Raw genomic sequence first — 19,355 nt, forward strand, 5'->3', positions numbered from 1 at the left:
ATGTACCAAACTTGGATTTTTGGGGGGAGGCAGATTTATAAGGAGTTGCTTTAGGTAATCTGTTATTGCAGCCAAGATGATGTGTAGCCAATCCAGAGCCGGTTTCAATGATGTTCGTAAGACTCACTTAGTTTCTCTTGGACGCCGATTTCCAGGGCCTCGGATTCCAAGCACACGCAGAGAACATCCAGCATGGACAAGCACTCTTCGAGATATTTGCGCATGCTTTGTGTATTACGCATTCCTTTTTTAAATTTAGTTCCCTGCACTTATTTTTAGGTATATGAAAGGTTCCAGTCCTCTCTCTGTTTTTATATTTTTGTATGATTGTGCTGTTAACTCATTGGGCAAAAGATTTCAGTACTGATTTCCGTTTACTACGATTCAATACACTTTAATAAATGTCATTAACATATTTTAGAGTCCACCTGTATTACAATATGATGTGCATTTTAACAGGGATATGGCATCCCCTCATGACTTCGTTTTCATGTTATGGTGTCAAAAAAAACATTTTTTCGGCCCCTCTTTATGGCTACTACGTGACATCAACAACAAATTCTTTTGCATGCCCAAAACATTTGCAAAGTGGGTCTGTATGATGAGTTACGTCTCTAAAATGCTTTTCTGCTAATGGTCGATGTCATATAGAATGCTGGTCTGCTCTTGGTTTGCGTAACGGCATCATTAAAATGTCAATATGCTGTTGGCTGTATTACCTCCCACAGTGCCTTTCTCTTTAATCATATCAAAACTTTTAAAAAGTGCTTCAAAAAGACATTGCAAGTCGGCAATACAATACTTTAGTTTTTGTGCTGTACGGCCTGGAGAGGGATGGGTGCCACGACCCGTGTAGTTAAAGGATCCAACCAACCAACCATTCTCTATGGGTTCCCAGGCTTGCAGTGATTTTAATGGGAGAAGCAAAGCATAATAACCATGGAAATGAAGCTTGTGATGATGGAGAATTACAAAGAAGGCCCCTGAATTGCTTCCTTCGCTAAGTTGCATGGCAGTAACACATTCGACAATTAGGTGATTAAAGCAAGATTTCTTTAAAGAGTATAGCAATCCTCGCAAGTGGAAGTGTGAAATTTCACTTTGCCATGTCCATCTCAGAAGAGAATAATGTCGTATGCCGGGGGGCTACTGTACTTGGTCACACACAACAAGTACTGATATTTGAGTTTTAAAACTAAGGAAAATACTCAACTACAGGTACCCAAAAACTCGATTTTAGAAGAGTAGCTAGTTAAGGTAGAATTATTCCGTTACTTCTCACGTCTGCTCATAAGTATTGAATTATCACACACCCCAAATGATCAGTTTTCAAATTTCTACAAGTAAAAATACAAATATGTGAGTAGAATAATGAATTGAAGTAAAAGTACAACTATTTACCACTTTTGCATGTAGGCACTAAATCATTACAGACCCCAAAGGTAATGAGCAGTTTTAAACTTTCCACAAGTAAATGTGCATATGTTTGGGGTTTAAACGTAAGAAATATACAAAAAATAGATATGCTTGAAAAACACGTCTTCAGTAGAGTAACTAGGAATAACAAAAGTACTTTCCAACTTTTGCTTATAAGCACATGGTCCGCGCTGGGGTCCTTTATTACCAAGCGCACACACAAACTTGTACACACACTCTCACATTCCTCCGCAGGCTCTCCAAGGGGCCGGCTCAGAGAACGCTAGAAGCTCTCCAGCGAGAGAAAATTTCTCACTTCCCTGCGCTCGTAGGTCCAGTGAGCAGAAGGTGACCGGGGGAGGTACGGACTGCACCGTCCCGGATTTTGTGCCCTCATAATATAAAAGAGTTGACTGATTGCAGACATTTGTCTCACTTGTCAGAAGTTCAAGCCCAGCGAGTTGTCACCCGCAACCGTGACAAATTTCAATGGTGGCCCTGGAACGTGAAGATGGACCTGACCATGTTTTTCACAGTTTCTTGATCCAAAGCCAACATCCAGCAGAGAAACCAACGAAGAAACGGACTCCCTGAAGGACTCCTTCACCCCTGACGATGCGGTGCCACCTGCCGCATAGATTGCTGTCTCTAGTGGCTGTCTTCGCCATCGTCAACTGCGGAGGAGGTGACCAAAGGCGAGGGTCCGACGGCGGTGCCGCCGGAGCTAATGGATCAAAAAGATTCCACAAGATCCAGCACGGACAGTGCACCTACACCTTCATCCTACCTGAAACTGAAGGGTCCTGCAAGGAGGCCAAAGGAGGATCTCAGTACAGCGTTAACTCCCTTCAAAGGGATGCTCCACCATCTGATCCGGACTTTCCCAAACAGAAGATTCAGCAGCTCGAGCATATTATGGAGAACTACACTCAGTGGTTGCAGAAGGTAAGGGTGGCTTCAGGTCTTGCTAAACACTTGAACAGTTTTGCCTGAAAGAGGCCAAATGGATTTTGTTTGAAGTCGAAATGTTTTTGTTGAGATGTTGCTATGAGTGTGTGGTCTCGGAAGAGTGTCTGCTGCTTTGCACGTTGTCTGTTTGGTTTTGTGGAATTAGACTCCCCAGCTTACACTCAGGAGTGTTTAGACCCGTGGGGTTAGACTCGGTGTGAAAAGTCAATAGGGAGGACCATTTGCATAATGAGCTTACCCGTAAGTAGAAGCCGACAACTGCAGGAAACGGGTTTTCTTATAATCCCTTGGTAATTGTTTCGGTTTACCGTCACTGGTCTTGTGAAATTCAAGCTAAATTTGACATGTCTATGAAATAAAGATACCACACAGAACTGAAAAATCGGATTCTTTTATCCTCGCAATGTTTTTGTTTTTGTTATGTCAGTGAGCAAATGATGGATTCAGTCAGTTCCACCGAGTCAGCCGGAGAGCGGGAGTAGTTATACGTCAGTCACCCTCAAGCGGTCTCCGGTGGCTCGTCTCTTTAATGGCAGGAAGTCAGGGCGAGCCCCGAGAGACAGGCCCGATTGGACAAGACGGAGTGCCAAAATGCTTTCTTTGTTGATTCAAAACAAGAAGAATCCATCTTTTAAAGGGTGTGATTTATCAACATCTTATTGTGATAATTAGTTGGCGAATTGCTGTAATGCAGAGCTCCGGGATACAACATTCATCCGTTCTGAGGTGGGGATCGTAAAGTGGAATTGCCGAATATCAGCAGATGAAACCTATGGTAATGCGTAGCCAATCTGTTCCGAACCCCATGTATCCCAGATAAAAACATTAAAAAACAAAACAGTACATAGTAAATACTACTTACGTGTAATATGGTTGACCCTTATTAATAACATTATAAATAAATATACGTGTAAAGAAATAATAAAATGGTATACACCTATGGTGTGACGGGACTTGAGCTGCTCAACTGGAGAAACGATTGGATGCAGCGGGAGAAGGAGCAAGGGCGGCTTAAAAATGAATACGATTTAAAACTTCCACTTGCGAGGATTGTCATGCCGTTAGAAGACTTTGTTGCTTCAATAGCTTCCTTAATTTTTGATAATGATTCCCATCGTCCATTAGTTATGTCCATTCAATTTAGCGGGGTTTGTGAATAATGTGCCTTCTCTGTATTTCTTGATACTCGCAAGCTTTATTCCATGGTTATCATGTTATTGCTTCTCCTTTTAGCATCAGTGCAAGCTTTGTGACCCACAGCAAATAAATATGCAAAAAATAGAGTATTGTATCACATGTACTCAAAAAGTCACATGAGGTTCGAAACAGACTAAAAATAAAGGCATTGTGGGAGGTAGTTAAATTGATAGGATTTTAACATTTTTATGATGCCATGACGCAAAACAATTGAAGACCAGCATTTTATATGATGGCGACCAATAGCAAAAAGTCATTTTTGAGACATAACTTTACATATATGTTAAACATAAACGCTAAAGTAAAATCCTTCTAAGCCGGTGTATCGCAGGGGTCTACTGTATACTTATAACTTTAACCTTTTAAAACCTTGCTATTTGAATTTGATTCAATTTAAACAGAACTACCATAAGATCCAAAACGGTTCTCATCCTAAAGTGATGTTTGTTTTTTAAGCAAACCAAAAGATAGGAAAGTAACTCTAATGCTCGCTGCGATATGACGTTGTGCATTTGAGAAATGACAAAGGAACTGAGGAATTCATCATCTTTATTCGCTAGCAACCGCAATGTTGTCATTAAACGGCCGAGCCTGCTTTCTATTTGCACTCCAAAACATTTTTGGGACCTCACATCCAAGGGAACGGCCGTTTTTCACAGAGAGTCAAGTTGGGACGTTGGTGGGATTCATAATCTTGGGGGGTGGAACGAATTCTTGGGATAATGTGTTTTGAGAAATACCCAAAAAATGCTGAAGCTAAATTGTGTTGTACCAGAAAAGGTGGAAATGATATCTTGAAATTTCAGACCCCTTTTCCTCCAGTCCTCACTTTTCCAAATTCTGCGTGTTTATTCAAAAGCAGTCAAAAAGGCTCAGGGGTGAAATAACAGCAGCTTTATTTATTTCTGTGTGGTGGACTGCACTATTGCCAGATAGCACAAGTAATACTATGAAAACACAAAGGCGGCATTGGGCAGATGACAGATTGACTAATGAGAGCTCATTAGCAAAATAGAAGCATATGAGGATGCTTGCTACCGCGGCTAATGCGACCATAATGCTAAATTTCGAGTCGGTATCTCTTGGTGTTCTGAAAAAAGAAACTTTTTTTGTATAGCTCTTACGTTTTTGTTTTAAGATTGTTTAATTTGCACGTGTGGTTAATTGGTTGGAACTACCGTAAATTCCGGACTATAAGCCGCTACTTTTCTCCCGAACGTTCAACCCTGCGGCTTATTCAGTGATGCGGCCAATTTATGTCATTTTTCTAACAGCCGCCAGCGGCGCTCAAGTTCAAAGCACATGACGCAGCCTACAAGCTAAATGCAATCGAGCAGTCCGATAAAGAAAGAAACAGAGCTACTGCACACACTTTACCTTGCGAGCGTGTTGCTAGCGTGTTTATTGATTAAGGGAGCGTGGGACGACGTCCATATGACAAAGTTTCTTTCCCATACTAAAGGAGGACAACTTTGATGACGATAGTTATAGGGAGGAAGATGAGAACAGTTTGCTGTGATTTCTACATGTACGGTATGTTTTTTTAACAGACCCGTCCGTTGAGTTGCGAGCGTGTTGTTAGTAGCGTTTTGCTACCCTTCACAGAAACGGTTTGGGATGAAAGTTATAACATTATTATTAAAGCTTTGAAAACTCTCTCGGTGTACCGTCCTTCTTTGTAAATATGTGTAACCATGTATAATATGTATTTGCAACTGTATAGTTTTGTAATGTATTTATTTGTATTTATTTTGGACACTTATTCTGATAAGTCTTGCACTGACCAATTAAAAAGAAGGGGCGTAACAGACGCGGGGGATGACGAGAAGTGGGGACCGGTAAAGATGATTGTTTGTGGACACGGCAGACAAAAGTGGATGTATATTTTTCCTACCCTTACCTTTGGAAATATACACTTTTTTTCCTTGGATTACTTTTAACGGGACCTAGATTCTGCAGGTCTGCATCATATCTTAACTACCGGTATCATTTTCTTTTCATTCTGCTGGCTGTGGTTGTTGAACTGAGTACTTTATGTTCAGTTAAAATCGTGGGACTCCAAGTAGGGTTTGGGTTAAATTTGAGATTGTGTTACAAGTTTTAGCGTGGGTGCACGCGGCTTATATACAGGTGCGGCTTGCGTAAGTACAAAAGCGGTTATCCTCTTAAAATGTGGTGGGTGCGGCTTATAATCAGGTGCGCTCTATAGTCCGAAATTTACGGTAATTTTTAAGTGTTTTTTCAATTTTCAGCCAAATTGTTCCCGAGCGACAGTTTCATGCAGTATCTTGAGATTGCATGCCAGAAATCAATGAATTAATCCATCCATCCGTTATTGCTGGAGCTTATCCCAGCTATCTTCGGGCAGTGGGCAGGGGACACCCTGAACTGGTTGCCAGCCAGTCACAGGGCACACAGACAACTCACTCGCTCATTCATTCCCAGGGACAATTCTAACCGGCCAATTAACCTAACATACATGTTTTTGGAATGTGGGAGGAAATCGGAGTGCCCGGAAGAAACCCATGAAAGCACGGGGAAAACATGCAAACCCTGCACAGGAAAACTGGTTGTTGGATTTGATCCCATGACCTCTGAACTGTCCCGCGGACGCGCTAACCACTTACCTGCTGTGCCGCCCTCAAATAAAATGGTAATTGTTGAAAATAAATGGAAAATAAAACAAATTAGGGTGAGAAGAGAAAGAGAGGGAGAATAGGTAGAAATAGATAGGGAAAACTGGAAGATAGAGGGGGGGACAACAACAAGAGAGGAAGTGAGAGAGGGAGAGAGAAGGAGAGTAAAGGATGTAGGAAAAGGGATTGAGAGAGAGAGAAAGAGAGAGAGAGAGGAGGCAGAAAGGTAGGGAAAAGTAAGAGATAGAAAGAGGGGAGAGGGAGGGACAGCAAATGTGAAAGGGTGAGGGAGAAAGGAAGAGAGAGAGAGAGAGAGGGGGAGAGAGATAGAGAAAGAAAGACAGAGGCAGAGAGAGGAAGTAAAGTCGTCATGTTTATTTCTACAGCCCTTAATCGCAAGAAATCTACAGACTACTACAGACTATATTACATCATCCCCTCATTTAAAGACTACATGAGGGCAAGGAAGAAGTAGATAAAGGGAGGGAAAGGGAGGGAGAGATTATGTGAGGGATATAGGAAGAAAATAAGAGAGGGATGAGCAGGCAGACAAGAAGAGAGAGAGGGAGAGAGAAAGAGAGGAGAGAAAAATGGAGAGGAAGGGAGAGAACATTTGAGAGGGATAAAGGAAAGAGAGAGGGGCAGCAGAAAGGAATGGAGCGAAGGAGAGATAATGTGAGGGAGTGCTTAACAAAGAGAGAGAGAAAGAGAAGAACATTGTGAGAGATGTAGACAGAAAGGGAGTAGAGAGAGGGAGGGGAATAAACTTAAATCAGGAGAGGGAGAGAAAGAGAGAGGGAGGAAATCAGAGAAAAGAGGGAGGTGAGAGAGAATTATGAGAGAGTCAGTAGGACAATTAAAGAGGCGGGCAAGGAAAGGAGGGATCGATAGAGAGAGGTCAAAAGGGGGAGAGCGGGAAGGATGGAGAGAAGAACTGAGAGAGAGAGATTGAGAGAAAGTGAGTAAGAGATGTCAAGGAAGTATCATAAGAGAGTCTCTCCATCCCAATAACCTTCCGTACCAGTCGTACTGTGTCGTGTGTTTGTTCAGGGATTACTTCCCCGGGGTTTGCCCACACAAGGAACAAGCTCAGTCGGGCTCTGATCCCTCAGAAGGAACAGGCCACAGGAAACCAGTTACGATAATAAAAATAACTCCGACTAATGTGTGGTAATTCCACAATAAACCAGTCATTTGCTTCAGTTCGACTCGGTGGGATTGTGATTGGATTCAGCTGCGGTGTTTTACGAACATTTGAATCTGTTTGTCGATATTGACGATGTGTCGCTATGATAAAAACTATTCAATATATTTTTTGATAGTAGAACGCGGGAATGTTTGATAAGGTTTGTTTTGATTCAACTATTTTCAGTTTATATTAGAAAAACGATATTTTTCGGGAACACTCGATTCTTAACTAAAGATTAATCTAGACCTCTTTTAATAATCCTAGAAATATTTTTTCAATTGTTACCTTTCTTGCTAAATGAGCAATATTTAAAGAGTATTAGTTTTTATTATCATTTCAATGTCAGTTACTTCGTGGCTAGCATGTCAAAAGTATAGATTTTCAAAATGTATTAGGAATTAGGAATAGTCAAAGTCAAGTTTAGTTGTCAATTTCTCAAATGTACTTGACATGAAAGAAACTGAAATTCCGTTCCATTCTTAAGATAATACTCAATAAAGATAATTGACGTCTGGTAAGAGTATGGGTCTGAAAAAACAGATCTTGAATCTCTAAATAAAAACAAAAAAAACGATTTTTTGGCACAAAATTCTTTGCTTATGTTAAAGGAGGGGTGAGTAGTTTGAGGTGTCCTTAAAAAGTTTATGATTAAATATTTTCTCTCTTAAGTATGCGGTAACAATGCCAAACTTAGGATTCGTACACAGGAAGCTGTCAGACCATCTGCGAACCTATGCTCTCAGCTAGGCAAGCTCTGTATTATCCGACATTCTCCTGCTCTGTTTTCTTCTGCCTGATACCTGTTGCCGACCTCTTTTCTGGACTCGTTACTGTCCTCGCTCCTCTTTCCCGCCCACCGACCTGTTTTCCCACTTTCTACAACTACCCTTGCTCGACACGGAAGTGCCATGTCGGTGTTGCTGCCATCAGCTACCCGGGACCGGCGATCATCGGATCTCCTTCTCAATAAAACTGAGTAAAACGAACGCTATTGGGTCTTGTCTCCGTTTCTGGCTTCAATACATTACACTTGTTTACAAACACAGAAAAGGCTTTATAGGAGTTGGGTACAAATGAAGTTCAATACGAAAGACAAAAAAAGAAAGTAGTGTATGTAAAAAGCAGAAAATGGGCTATATATATATATATATATATATATATATATATATATATATATATATATATATATATATATATATATATATATATATATATATATATATATATATATATATATGTATATATTCTAATTTTAATGATATCTATTGCTCCGAAGCGGAGTGCATTTAATAGTAGCATTTTTTTACTTTCTTTAGAAAAAAGGAGAACTATTATTATTTTTTTTATTTTTTTTACATGCTATTGACAATCTGTTAAAAATTTGCAACATGTTATCACATTTACGGAATGTAAATTCATACTTTTCCTATGTCATTGTTCTGGGATCTTGCAAAGCCATTTTTGGGTGCTTGTATTTTTTTCTAATTATTGAAGATTCTTAATCGTGACGGTCCGTGCCAAACTTGTTGCGCAAAAAAGGGCTTGGGGGTGTGGGGGATTCTTGCTGCATAAACAGCATTTTGAATTTACACTCCAACATGGAAAGCAACGTGTGTGTCTGCTCTAGCCAGCACTCTTACAACAAAGGCTGAAGATGTTTCTTTATCTAATTCGGTCAGTGGAGGGGGGGTTGGGGGAACACAGTACGGCTGCGGAACCAAGAAAGGAACCTTTCCACTTTCGGAACAAGAATCAACCGTAGTTTATTTTCAGTGAAGATGCCGGCCAACGATAACAATCGTATGATTCCGATAGAGGACGTTCTCAGAGGAATAAAAAGCTCCTCCTTCCTGACCCGACAAACAACTCGTGGGATGGACGGTAGGGAATTTACTGATGGTCGAATAATGTATTTTGCAATAGAGGGGTCACCCAAAAGGTAACTGCAGACCACACATCGTAGCCAGTTTTAGAAAGTAACACAATAAAAATGCAATAATAACACAGTAAACCCCTGGGCTACAGCATCCCTGACATAGGAGGTTTTCCCTTTACGGTGTGGAAAATAATGTTTTTTGCCCCCTATTTAAGGCATCTTCCCCACTGTACAACATCAAAAGCCTATTGAAAAAGTTACGTCTCAAAGATACTTGTCAGCTAATGCTCGATTTCATATAAAACGTTTGTTTGCTATTGGTGTGTAACTACCTCCCTTAATGTCTGTAGAGTAATTGCTTTATACTATATTTTATTTAATTCAGAATCCGATTAGGTGGTTACTGATTCAGGCAGCAAGTAGTGCTCACGGTTTCCCACCCAAATTAATTCCACATAGCCTCACCCAGCATAAAGTAGGAAACTGAGCTAAACCTATATTAATATAAGCTTTGAACTATACATTTTTAGTTCATTTAATGTACATGGACAATGACGATCAGTCCATAAGAAAAATAGTGGAGACACACATATAGTGATGCTCGTGTTTGATACGAACAAACCACATTTATCTACATGACAAATAAAATTGAATTAAACCAAAGAAAAAAAAGGACCTTTTTGACACAAGCCCTCGTAGTCTTACAAAACGGAAACGGGGACATAAATTCGGTAGCAATAATGAAATTATTGATCCAAAAACTCAGTCAAGATAATTAAGTCTTTTAAATGTTCAGGAATTGTTTTCATAGCTTGTCAGAAGTGAAATATTATTTGCCCAGCATCAAATAGTTTGTTGTGAAGTCCTTTCCCGCCTACCTTTGGGTCAAACATAGCAGCAAGTGGGGGGGAGGGAAAAGAAGGGGGCCTGGGGTTGGACTGCACGGCGGGAAAAACAACCCTCCTCAGACAGGTCTCTCAATCCTCTGCATGGCCCTTTGTAGTTGGAGTTGGCTGTGGGCATAGTCTCTACATGCCTTTATCCTTAATTTGTTCAGAATCTCTTGTGCTTTCTAAAAACTTTGTGAGTCCGCCATACAATACTGACATTTTTCTATTGTATAGAAAAAAATGGACGTTGTTATTTTTCACGTGATATATTGAAAACATACATCATGCTATTGTTCGGATCACTCCTTATTAGTAAAGGTTAACGCAATAAAAATCCATACTCTACGACATCATAATTCTGGAATTATGATAACCATAGAAACAAAGCTTGCAATTTTAACCCTTGGACGCATGACCTACCAGTGCATACAATTTTCCATGAGTGGGGAAAAATATAAAAAATATATAAAAAATATAAAAATTCTAATGGCATAGTGCCAACATGTTTCATGAGGAATACCTGGAATATGAATGCATTATAACTTTTTTTTAGTTTTAAAAAATTTGAAGAATAACAACCAATGGTGTTATTTTTGACCCCACATATGCATCCAAGGGTGAAAAACAATTATCAAGAATAAGGAGGTGATGAAAATCAGTTTAATTTTTAATTCGCCATGCTGTCTCCTCCCCCTTTTGCATCCACCAACCAACTGCAATGGACTAGCTTAAGTCACCTGACACCAAATGGATATATATTTTCACTTGTCATATTTATTATTTACAATGGTATTTAATTGCATGCACATTTAGTGCACATGAGTAGTACTTCTTATATGAAATTTTGTTATTCCATTTATCTTGAGTACCAATGGGTGTTCGGAGCTAATTACTATGGGTTATATCTACCGCCATAGGGCAATATTACTTTGTGATCCCCACCTCAGAACGGATTGTAGTATTTTGGGGGGCTATTTTAATGTAACAATATTGTAATAATATAGCAGTAACTTCAGGTAGGATCAGGCCGAGGTAAACCAGCCCAACCTGGGCCCCTGAGTATTAAAGCCTGAACCAGCCCGAGCCTGACCAATTAAATGGATTTTGGGGACCGAGCCTGAAGCACACCAGAATTTTAATATTTTATTTGTGAGGGCTCAGTAGGAGCAGGGCTGAGTTTGGCCGAATCTTCTAAAATGTAATTCATTACGCTTGGGTTTGGGCTGGGCTGGGCTTCTCTCTCGCTGACTTAAAAAAAAAAAACTATCTACCGTATTTTCCGCACTATAAGGCGCACCTAAAAGTCTAAATTTTTTTCAAAAGCTGACCATGCGCCTTATAACACAGTGCACCTTATATATGGCTCAATATTAAATTCGCAAGGTCTCGCAACTACGAGAAACAGCCGCCGACTCCATTTTTCGCGCTGTGCATACTGGGAAATATTAAACAACGATTCTCTTTCATACGTGCGGGGAGACAGCGCCGGGCGACATACGCCACCATCTGTCAGTGGATCGTAAATGCATTGGCTGATATATCAGTCTCAACTGTGGTCCGAGCTTTCAAGAAGACGGGAATTGTCCCCGAACAGCCAGACAACATCAGCGACACTGACTCAATTAATGACGACCTTGATGAAACGGAGCCGGACGTGTTGGATGGCCCATTCACTGAGATGGTCAATTCGAACACTGCAGAAGAAGAATTCGAGGGATTCGTCGATGAGGAGCTTATAGAGTGATCTTTGTTTTTCTTTTGTGTGTTTACGTTTTACATTTTACAGTTATTATGTTATTGCTTTATTGTTATTGTTTTGCACTTGTTGTTTTTGCACATTACGAGTGTCACTTTATTGCGATTGCACTAACGTTTCATTTAAAATAACAGTATCAGACGGTTTTTTTTTGCGTGTTGACTAAATGGAGGAAAAGTAACATGATATGCCTTGATGTTGTTCAAAGATGTTAAAGATGTGTCACGAAAATGCTTTACCTCAGAGAAAATAATAAAACGGCTGTTTATTTATTTTGGGAGTGAATGGAGTTGTGGAAAGCTTGTTTGTTAACAATAAAGTTTGACCATTTTGAATGTTTTGTTGACATTCCCTTTAGCGTGGCAACATCTAGAGGTTTCATAACGTAACTACATTCTCTACTGTAGTCAAGTCAAGTCACATTTATTTACCGTAAATAGCCCTTAATCACAAAAATGTCTCGAAGGACTGCACAGGATTACAATTACAAAATTGCACAATTACCTGATCTTAAACCAGCATGCACTTATAGCGCCTTATAATGGGGTGCGTCTTATGTATGGCAAAAGTTTTAAAATATATCATTCATTGAAGGTGCGCCTTATAACACGGTGCGCCATATAGTGCGGAAAATACGGTACTTGTCATTTTTAATTGTTTCTTTTTTTGTTGCGTGATGGAGGATCTGCTCGATGAATTTCAATCCTCTATAGCAAAGCCCCCGTCGCTGCTCTCGTCGCCGTGGTCTGCAGAGCATGCGCGCGACAGGGGGATGGAATCCATTGATCTATCCTGTGGATCCTCCATCGCGCGGATCCTCCATGGCGAAGATCCTCCATTGCGAAGATCTTCCATCGTGCAGATCATCTACCGCGCAACACAAATAAAAAGACACAAAGAACAATGACTGGTAGATAAAGTCAGTGAGAAAGAAGCCTGACCTGACCCGAACCTGAACAAAAGATTGACATTTTAGGCCCGACCCAACCCGAATCTTGGTTCCGGCTTGGGTCGGTTAAGATCTTACCTCTAGTAGTAACATATTAGTTACATAAATGTGTATTTTTTTAATCAAATCTGCATAAAATGTTAGCTTGCCACTCTTACCAGTAGCTACAAAATTCAAAAATGATGATGATTATGATATTTGTGGAAAGGAGGCTTGTTTGGTAAACCTTGACAGCAGGGCTAGTTGGAGCTCAGTAAATCATCCGGCCTGCCATCAACTTGACGGCGTGGTTTACATTTTGCAGCTGCAAAGAAAGCCCAGTGTTACCTTTCGGTGGCTCCATACGCTGAATAGCTCTCTCGGGGGTTGTTTTAATGGGATTTACTTTGTTTTAACGACAGGCTTGTTCGTATCTGTAAAGGTGAGCCAGATTTATAATATTTTTGCTGGAATTATGGCTTGGATTTTGGCACCTAGTGAAAGTGAGAACTTGGAGTATTTTGTGAGGATTTGTGGGGGAGCTTCGGGTCAGAACTTCGAGGGGGTCCATGTAGAAATGTAAACTGATAAAGACTGGATGTTGGTCCATTTGTGTGCAGAGAAATACAACGAACACAGTTTTTAACGAACCAAATATTTTACACAACCTGAGTGTGAAGGAATATTGAGTCCCATCATGACAAATGTACTCTCATTCCTCCAGGTGAGGTAACAGCATTGAAATGAAAAACTTAAAACTTAAATAAATAAATTGAATGTCAGACATTTATGATTATTTTAAGTATTATTTTAAAAATGTATTGATATTTTTAACATTTTTTTCTCCCGTGAAAAAATGAAAAAAATCATCCCTCAAAACTCTAACTCGTTTTAGAGTTTTGTATTCATTTAGATTTTTTTAACTACTTCTTAAATGTTTAAATTACCTCCCCGTGAGTAGTTTGCATGTTCTCCCCATGCGTGAGAGGGTTTCCTCCAGGCACTCCGGTTTCCTCCCGCATTATAAAAACATGAAGGCCTGGTTCAAATTATCTCTAGGTGCGAATGAGCAAGTGAATTGTCTGTCACAGTGTGCCCTGCGACTGGCTGGCAACCAGTCCAGGGTGTCCCCTGCCCACTGCCCGAAGATAGCTGGGATGGGCTCCAGCACCCCGCGACCCTACTAAAGACTAGCGGTGCAGATAATGGAAGGATGGATGGATATTCATCACAGTCTTTTTTTAGCTTAAATACAAGCAGAAATGTTTTAATGAAAAAATGAAGAAAAAAATAAAGCACAGGTTGAATTCAACTGCATTGTTTTCATTTTCAGTTATGATTCATTGCCTGAAAGGAAATAGAGTTTCTTATTTTTTATTTAAATGAAACTACAAACAGCTTTTCCATCACAGTTCTGGTCAAATCATTTCAAAATTAAAGCATCAATACTAGTTATATCCTTATATAACAGCTTATTAACTTTATGAATTGTTTCAATTTCCGTGAAATATAAATATCGAGGGATCGAGTTTATTGCAGATTCTGGCAAAAGAGGTTCCTGATTTGAGGCCTGTGTGTTATTAATCATTGTTCTTTACTGGATGGCTTTTATCCCTTTACGGTAAATGTTTTCATTTTATTTTGAATTGACATTTCCAGAGAAAAAGGGGGAAAAAATCTGTCAGACTCCCAAACCTCCCAGAAACGTTTCAAGTTGTGTGAAATGGACGACGAGGCACTTTGAGAGATAATAGGAGAAGATAAATCCTCGGGCTCCCCCACGGAGTGTGCTCGAAATGACAATCAAATACAGTGGTTCCACGTTCACGGGTTCAGAGCTTCGCGGGTCTAAAAAATAGTAATAATAAAATAAAATGATAAAAAAAAAAACATATATATATATATATATATATATATATATATATATATATATATATATATATATATATATATATATATGTATATATATATATATATATATATATATATATATATATATGTATATATATATATGTGTATATATATATATATATATATATATATATATATATATATATATATATATATATATATATATATATATATATATTTTTTTTTTGTAAGCATTTTTGAAGGGGCGTCGCTAGTCTGTGGTTCCACGTTCGCGGGTTCAGAGTTTCGCAGGTCTAAAAAATAATAAACAGCAAATTCGGATAAGAAGACAGTACATTTTGGTAAAAAAACACTGGTTCCCTTGGCGTTTTAAATGCGGCATTTTTGAGTCCATGTCGAAGTTGCACGAAGTTCAGTAAAGTCGGTCATGTTTTTCGAGAACAGGCTCTTTCGGTTTGACTCACTAAAAAGAGAGGGCTTTTTCGACTCCCAAACGGCTCTTTATTTTGTTTTTCTTGCTTTGAACCATACCCTAACAATTGTTATTCAGCATCATGCACAAAAAAAACTTTATAAAAGGGAGGGGGCATGAATAAAGCAAAAAAAGAAAGAATACAAAAAAAAGAAAGAAGTAAAATGCTAAGAAAATAGAAACAAAAGGAAAAAAGGGAAAAGAGAGAAAATAAAAATAAAGCAGCAAATGAGACCAAAAAAAGCTTGGAAGAAGAAAAAGTAAAGATATAAATAGAAAAGAAAATAAGAAAAAAAAGAATAAACAAAAAAGTAAAAAGCAAAAAAAAGAAGTAAAAAGCTAGGAAAACAATAATCAAAATGAGAAAAGAAATAAAGAAAAAGGAATATAAGAAAAGCAGGACTGCACTGTTTGCCTGTCATCTGTCCTGCCTCCTGCGATTGTGTGTTGTGTCTTCCGTGTTTGCAGAATTTAGCAATTTCCTTTATCGGGTAGCTCGTCTTACTTTAATAAGCTCGTAGTGATGGGAATTCCGTCTCTTTTTTGAGAAGAGGGTCCTTCGGCTCACTTAAATTAGGCCAAAAGCCTCTCCAGGTTATATTAAAAATGATTCCGTATCATTATGCATACAATTACATTTTAGGGAGAAATAAAGCTTAAAAAGAAAAAAAAGCAACAATGAAAAGGAAACAACAGAAGAAGAAAAAAATGAAGGCTAGAAGAGAAAAACCGGAGAAACAATAATAAAGGAAGTAGAAAGAAATAAGAGGCTAGAAAAATCAAAAGAATGAACATATACCTGAAAAAGCGGTCCACTCCGGTGAGATGTGTTTCTGTTAAACTACGGATGGGTTGATTAATGACCGATGGATGGGTGAATGGATTATTGGATGGGTTATTGGATGCATTATTGGATGGATTATTGAATGGATTATTGAATGGATGAATTGATTATTGGAGGAATCGATGCATAAAGGCACGATTGCATGAATGCATGGAAGCAAAGATGCATGGATGGATTGACCAATGAGATGGATGGGTAGAATGTTGTACGGAAAAATAGGTGTATAGATTAATGCAGGGATGCTTAGAAAAATGGATGGATTGAGCAGTGACTAATAAATAGATTGATGGAAAGATGGATGGATGGATGGAGGGAGGGAGAGATGATTGGTTGGTGGATGGATGGGTGGATGGATGGATGGATCAATGGATGAATGAATGGATTATTCAATGAATCGATGCATGGAGGCATGAATGCATTGATGCATGGGTGGATTTTTCAATGACCACTGGGATGGTTGGGTAGAATGACTGTTAGATGGACGGATAGGTGGATAGATGGATGCATGGATGCAAAGATAATTGGATGGATTGATGAGTGACTAATAAATGGATTTATGGATGTATGGATGTATGGATGTATGGATGTGTGGATGGATGGATGGATGGATGGATGGATGGATGGATGAATCGATGCATGTGGGCATGAATGCATGGATGCATGGATGCATGGATGGATTGACCAACGACCAATTGATGGATAAATGGATTGATACATTTATGAATGGATGGATATAGGGATTCAGGGATATTGTAGATAGATTTATCAATAATAAATGTATGCAAAGATAGATTGGTGGATGGATGAATAGATGTAGTGACCAATGGATAAATTGATAAATGAATAGATGGGTGGATATATTGACCACTGGCTGGTTAAACAGACGGATGTATTGACCAACGATTGATGGGTGAATGGATATATGAATTTTGAGTTCAATAATAACAACCATTGATCAATAATAATTACATGTATACAATGAGAACTACACTTACCATAGAAAAAATTAAGAAAAATAAATAATTCGATACCATTCTGTCTTCGTCATCTGTCTCTTTCCCCACAGTAGTCAATATATTCAAAACCATTTTCTCTCTCCATAAATCTGTCCGTCTTGTCTTTCACACCTTGAAAACAAACTCTTCTTGATGTTTATTCAACACGACAAGTCTGCAGCCCGGCCAGAAATGTGCACGTAATCCTTCGCGCCGACGATCCCGTGTCACGCTCTCATCAGTTTCAGCATGTGTTTGACGTAGTTGAGCTGGTGTCGGGATGAATTCATCTTGAGCTTAAGCGACGACCTGCTCAGCATCAAAAGGGATGCTCTTCCTTCTGTTTTGGCACTTATAAACGCAAAAGAGAGGCTGCCACGATTTAGTAGCCAATGGAAAATGTCACTGCTAAAGACACATCATGAGTAACTTTTAAATAGTTCATACACATACATAAATACATTTATTGTTATACCTAATTATATATTTTTTGTTCATCTTAACAAAGTTGATGATTCTCAAGAAGGAAGAATAGTAAAAATTACATTCTTATCGTATTATCAGTAACATTAATCGTAAAAACGTATCTGGTTGAGAGGGCTTTAGGAACAGGCCAAGTAAATTTTAATCCAACAAATATATTATCTTGTTTTTTTTCTTTTGCCAGCAAAAACACGCCTTGTTGAGGAAGTTTTAGAAACAGATTAATCAGATCAATTAATTCTTAATCTATGGTTTAATTGATCTGTGTTTTGTCAATTCTTTCATATATGTTGGTATTTATGACAACCAGTTTTTATTTTGTTTTGTTTAACAAAGTATGCCACTGATAACACATCTGGCTAAGAGTGTTTTCAGAACAGATTAATTCGATCAGATATAATGAATCCGTCAACTAATTGATCTTGGATTTGTTGATTTAAAAAAAAAAAGAAACGATTTTTTATATTTTTGTTTTAGGTTGTATTTATCCATTTTTTTTTTATTTTTTTCACCCAAAGTACACGACCAATAACAGATCGTGGTAAAAATGTTTAGGAACAGGTTAGTCAAATCGTGTTTATTTGTGACGCCCTTAATCACAAAGAGTTTCAAAGGGCTGCACAGACCACAGAGTATTACAGACTACAGACTATTATTACACCATCCCCTGATCTAAAACCTACATGAGGGCAAGGAAAACTTCACAAACCTCGGCATGGGGAAAATGAAGAAACCTTGACAATGGACCGCAAATGAGGTAATCTCCTTTCTAGGATGACCAGGTTGAAATCAATGGTTATGAATATATTATCTTGGTTTTGTCCTTTTTTTTATATATTTCAGGACTTATTCCATCCAAAACGGCGTGTGACTGTTATCAAACACCCTTTGGTGGTCTAAAAGCGTTTCAGATCGCGACTTTCAAAGTTAATTGGACAATTTCATTATTGATCTTTTGATTAATTCATCTTAGTTTTGTCATTTTTTTTTCATATAGCTGAGGATTTCTCATAGTAATTTTCCTTCACAACTCAACCAAATAAAATTACTATCAATCACCTGTCGGAGGTCCGACAGCTGCAAGTATTTCAGATCCCAACCTTTAAGAAGCCTTTTAGATTGATTAATTATATAATCTAATGATTCATTTATCTTAATTTTGTATTTTTTTTCATATGTTGCAAGATTTAGTCAATGCAGTTTTAATTTTTTCGTGTTTTTTCATAACAAAACCACGTGTGACTGCCATCGCTCAACCGTCGGAGGTCCGACAGCTGCAAGCGTTTCAGATCCCGACGCTTCTCGACAGTAACACAATAAGCCACCTCGCACCCCCTGCACATTATCGTTAACAGCGGCATCTATTATCTTCTTCTGACACGGTTGAACCCGGGGTCATCATAAAGCAGTTCCATGTGGAGATGATCACCCGGGCTACCGCACCTTGTCTCCCCGTCTTTTCGTTTCTCATCGTGCGTCATTCCGGAAATTCGGCCATAGACGATGACACATTCTGAAACATCTTCAAAGGTTTATAAAAAGCCAAAACAAGAATCCAAACTGTCTCGGTCTAACATAATCTGAGCTCGGTGTGATAACCTCCTGGTCTGGTAAGCCGGCATTACGACACTTAAATTCAACAGAGTAGCAGAGGGTGAAAGTAAAAAAACACAGGCTTAAATTACTGCTAAATTCAGAGATATCACCTTTTTCGTGGTTCTTCGCTGCGGCAGAGGTGTGTCTATAAAGCCTGGAAATCTTCTAAAAAAGGATGTTAGGACGAAAATTAAACAAACGTGACAGGGTAGGAAACAAACTTGGTGGTTATGTGC

At 38.8% G+C, this 19,355-nt stretch overlaps 1 protein-coding gene across 1 annotated transcript in view; it reads left to right on the plus strand.

Annotated features, from left to right (window-relative positions):
- The first annotated feature begins 1,713 nt into the window (after positions 1-1,713).
- Positions 1,714-19,355, plus strand: part of angpt1 (angiopoietin 1) — a 76,453-nt gene continuing 58,811 nt past the window's right edge. The window contains exon 1 of the mRNA XM_088328853.1: positions 1,714-2,361. Coding sequence (XP_088184979.1) covers positions 2,032-2,361 — 330 coding nt within the window. The 5' untranslated portion in view covers positions 1,714-2,031. The remainder of the gene's footprint in view (positions 2,362-19,355) is intronic.

The sequence above is a fragment of the Urocampus carinirostris genome, chromosome 2 (assembly GCF_059441175.1).
Source record: "Urocampus carinirostris isolate Australia breed hairy pipefish chromosome 2, RoL_Ucar_1.0, whole genome shotgun sequence".
NCBI classification, from domain to species: domain Eukaryota; kingdom Metazoa; phylum Chordata; class Actinopteri; order Syngnathiformes; family Syngnathidae; genus Urocampus; species Urocampus carinirostris.